The sequence below is a fragment of the Macrobrachium nipponense genome, chromosome 5 (genome assembly GCF_015104395.2).
Source record: "Macrobrachium nipponense isolate FS-2020 chromosome 5, ASM1510439v2, whole genome shotgun sequence".
NCBI lineage: Eukaryota > Metazoa > Arthropoda > Malacostraca > Decapoda > Palaemonidae > Macrobrachium > Macrobrachium nipponense.
In genome coordinates this window covers 50,631,171-50,634,903 of record NC_061107.1, presented here as the reverse complement: position 1 = coordinate 50,634,903, position 3,733 = coordinate 50,631,171, and the positions used below count along the sequence as shown (strand labels likewise).

Genomic DNA, 3,733 nt, shown 5'->3' with positions numbered 1-3,733 from the left:
GAGAGGAAATCGCCGCATCTACGGCGATAACTCCATGTTGGTTCATAATTAAGTAATTCGAAAATGAAAACAGTGTACTTACAGTTTCATTTTCAAGTCAAACAAACCATTAGTAGAAACACTCGCCGCATCTACGGCGATAACTCCATGTTGGTTCATAATTAAGTAATGAAAATGAAAACAGTGTACAAAAAGTTTCATTTTCAGTCAAACAAACCATTAGTAAAACACAATATAAACAAAGCATACGACGATGAAGCGGGCAGAGAGCGATGACGAACACGTCCTTCACCCACGGCCGAAAGCAAAGTGATTTGTTTACCTCCCACTGTCGGACAAGCAGTTAACTACCGCTTCTCCCCTTGTTCGAAGCTTACGACCGTTCCAGCTGCCGCTAGCTACTTCCTATTGTTAAAGGACCGATGGTTTTGTATTACGTATCGGAACAAACAACATTTGTTGCCTATATTAGTGAAAGTATGAAAACTTGTTTTATTCCGGGGTTATGGTTTGAACTGAATTCATTCTTACCTTGTAATCGGTGGTTTTTATCCTTACTGCCATCACAACTGAAACTCCACAGTGCTTATTTGATTGTTATTATACACATTTTGGTCTCAGTTCACTCCACATTGCACTTTAAACCCGTTGCTGTTTCTGGTTTCTAACGCGCGCGCCATAAACACAGTTATGAACAGCAGACGACAACAGACGACGAAACTGCAAAGTTTTATTTCCCTAAACTGTTTACTTTACTCGTTATTTAGTTTAAATTTACTTTGTTATTTAAAAATTTTGATTTAGTTCATGTATATTATCCCTTTTTGCAACCAAACCTTACCCCGAAAAATTACAGATATTTCTAAAGTAGATAAAATCAAATGTTTCTAACGTTTTCGTACATCTGGCTGCCGAAAACCATAGAGGAACGAATACGGAAAAGTGCATAGAGGAACGTACGGAAAAGTGAATTATATATGTTTTTTGCTTTTTTTTTTTTGCTAGCTAGCATTTTCATTGATTTCAGTCTTTATTTAGTATTTTGAATTTCTTTAATAATCGTATGCCAGAAATAAATGTAACCTTTAATGTTTGCATGCTTTAATGTTATCATGCTAAGAATGGCAAAATCATTGTTGCCACATTAGTGGAGGCTTCACACATACGCGTTCCATTATTATAAACTGTTTCCATGATTCTAGTTGTCATAGTAATGCAATAATGATAAAATTGCTTTAATATTTATGTATATATACTTCCAATACATAGCCTAATTTCACCAATTTCAACGTTTTGTGTGTAGTCTTATATCCAGTTTGGAGGTCACACATACCGAATGGCAACAGAGAGAGAGAGAGAGAGAGAGAGAGAGAGAGAGAGAGAGAGAGAGAGAGAGAGAAAAGGAAGGCGAGGAACGGAAGAGAACAAAAGGGATGGCGGTGGAGGGGGGGGGGGTGGGGGGGGGGGGGGTAGGTGGAGCTTTATACGCGTGTTCGTATCCATTTCTGCATAATGGAGTTTTTGTCTCTTGGTACAAGGACAAGTGTCGTTATTCTTTACGATTATTGATTCACGATACCCTTATAAATTACGGCACTGGGTGTAATGCACTATAGCAAAATCTCGTCTGTTACGAGTGTTCGTTACAGAAATAGGTATGGTTTGCCCACACGTGCTTGCACTGTCTCTGAAACCCATAGTAGACATGCTGCTTAGTTGTCAATCAAGTTTTTTATAACCAAATATTTTTTACAAGCTAGCTATTGAATAAATTTGTATTTTTCTCAGTCAAAACATATGCCCCTCAATGCTAACTTTCTCTTTTTAACGACTTTCTGGTCATTGCAAATTCGGCCCCATAATTTCTTATGGTGCGAAAACAGACAGAGGCCCATGGACCGAAAACGATTGCGTCACACTACGGCGATAATCCAGCAGTAAAACATCTTCATATATCCAAAAAGTAAATAATAAAGATATATATGCGCATTACGATTATAACAATTACATGTATAGCTGATAACAATCTGCATGAATAACTGGTAAACTGTTCTGCAATGACAGTTGAGTATAGCAATTATTTACAATAGGTACGAAAGTCAAGATGTCGTGACGTCATAATACAGAACTTAAAAGAACGTTCTAATTCAGAAAAATAATTACTAAAATTTGAGTCAGAGTCGAGTTATTTTTTCAATAACGAATATTTTCAAATTAATCATCATAAATATGTAAAATATTGATGTGTTTTAACTACTTTATTTCAAAAATTAGCTAAGAGGCACGCTTCTCGTCATCTTCTACCAAAACAGCTGTTTACTCCTGGCTTGTTTGTTGGTGAGAAATCGTGTTTCGATTGTTGTGATGAAAGTGCTCCAGCGTCTGTGGGCACAAGTGGTGTGCGGATTTATCACAGGAAATGGTTAGTTTATTAACACAAGCTACTCCGTAAACATCGAGATGGCGTCAATCTTCTAAATACCTCGAGTTGTAAGTAAAAATGTTGAACGCGTTTGGGTGAGATTTGCACTACGTTTGAGACCGTTTTCAGTACCCTCTGTTTAAATCTTAAAATTTGGCCTTAATTTCTAACTTTGGAGAAAATACTTACTTCGAAAGGAGAGTAGAGGTCTTTAGCTCCGTTTCTCACCAACAACAAGTCGCGACTGATGCCCATCTCGGGTGTCAGGACGCGTTATAATGTACTTTTTCGGAGGGTGGCAAGCGTTGAATGTAGGTGGCCTGGTTGGCCTGCCGTGGTGATCTACCCTAGGTACCTCCTAGGTTAGGTGGTACAGAAGCACTGTCATGTTCACACTGCAAAATTCAATGCCTCAACTTTCGCCAACGGGTTCTTGGATAAATATAATAATACGTAATAGGTAGGTAGCTAGCTAGCCTAATAGCTAAATTAATCTAGGCTGAGGTTTGTGCTATACCTAGGTGAGCTAAACCAATAGGCTACACTAGTATGCAAAAGTGTACCATTAAACTTCGATTACTGAATCAGTTTGTGTTATTAAAGGTAACCAACAAATATTTCAGCAACTTCTCCCACTTAATCTATTAGTTGTGTAGAACAAGTTTGATTATTACCATGTTGTGAAATAGTCCAAGGCGCTGTCCTGTCTTCTGAATGTTGACAGTATTCGTCAAGTCCGTGACCGTGACTGCGAGTGTGACTTCATTCGAGTAACTTGTAACTTGTGCATAATATTGATCAGTTGTCCTCTATCCATTCTGCGACTTTGCTTCACATGGTTTAATTATGAAATTCATACATTTGAAATACTCCTGACATAAAATACTCTTAACAAAATTTCCTGTTATGATAAAATGAAAATGATTACTCGATTCGGACACCGGCTGAATCAGCTCCAGGCCCGTACCTGGTTTGTATTCTCTATTCTTTTACATTAAAAACATCAGAGGACATTGGTTAAGGTAAACTCATTTTGAAATAAGATACACTTTAATATCATGTGTTTTAAATCTTGATTTTGCTTGTAAAATTATACCAATTTTCTCTCATTTTAGTTGCTATGGTAACCTATATGCGTTATCTCTCAAAACTGTCAAGTCGTTGTTATGATGAAAATATTAATGGCATTCACTCAATTATGACAAGTTTCAAGGTAATTTGTATTTTTCACATGTATACAGACCAGGGCCTTTTAAAGTTGAATATTCCTCGACACAAGCTATAACTAGAATCGGCAGTGATAATTGGTAA

The 3,733-nt window shown here is 37.2% G+C and overlaps 1 protein-coding gene across 1 annotated transcript in view; it reads right to left on the bottom strand.

The window, feature by feature from the left end:
* The window catches only part of LOC135215296 (dynein light chain roadblock-type 2-like), a 168,297-nt gene extending 164,930 nt beyond the window's left edge, over positions 1–3,367 (bottom strand). Inside the window, exon 1 of the mRNA XM_064249846.1 lies at positions 3,097–3,367. Within this exon, the coding sequence (XP_064105916.1) occupies positions 3,097–3,099 (3 nt within the window). The 5' untranslated portion in view covers positions 3,100–3,367. The remainder of the gene's footprint in view (positions 1–3,096) is intronic.
* Positions 3,368–3,733: the final 366 nt, after the last annotated feature.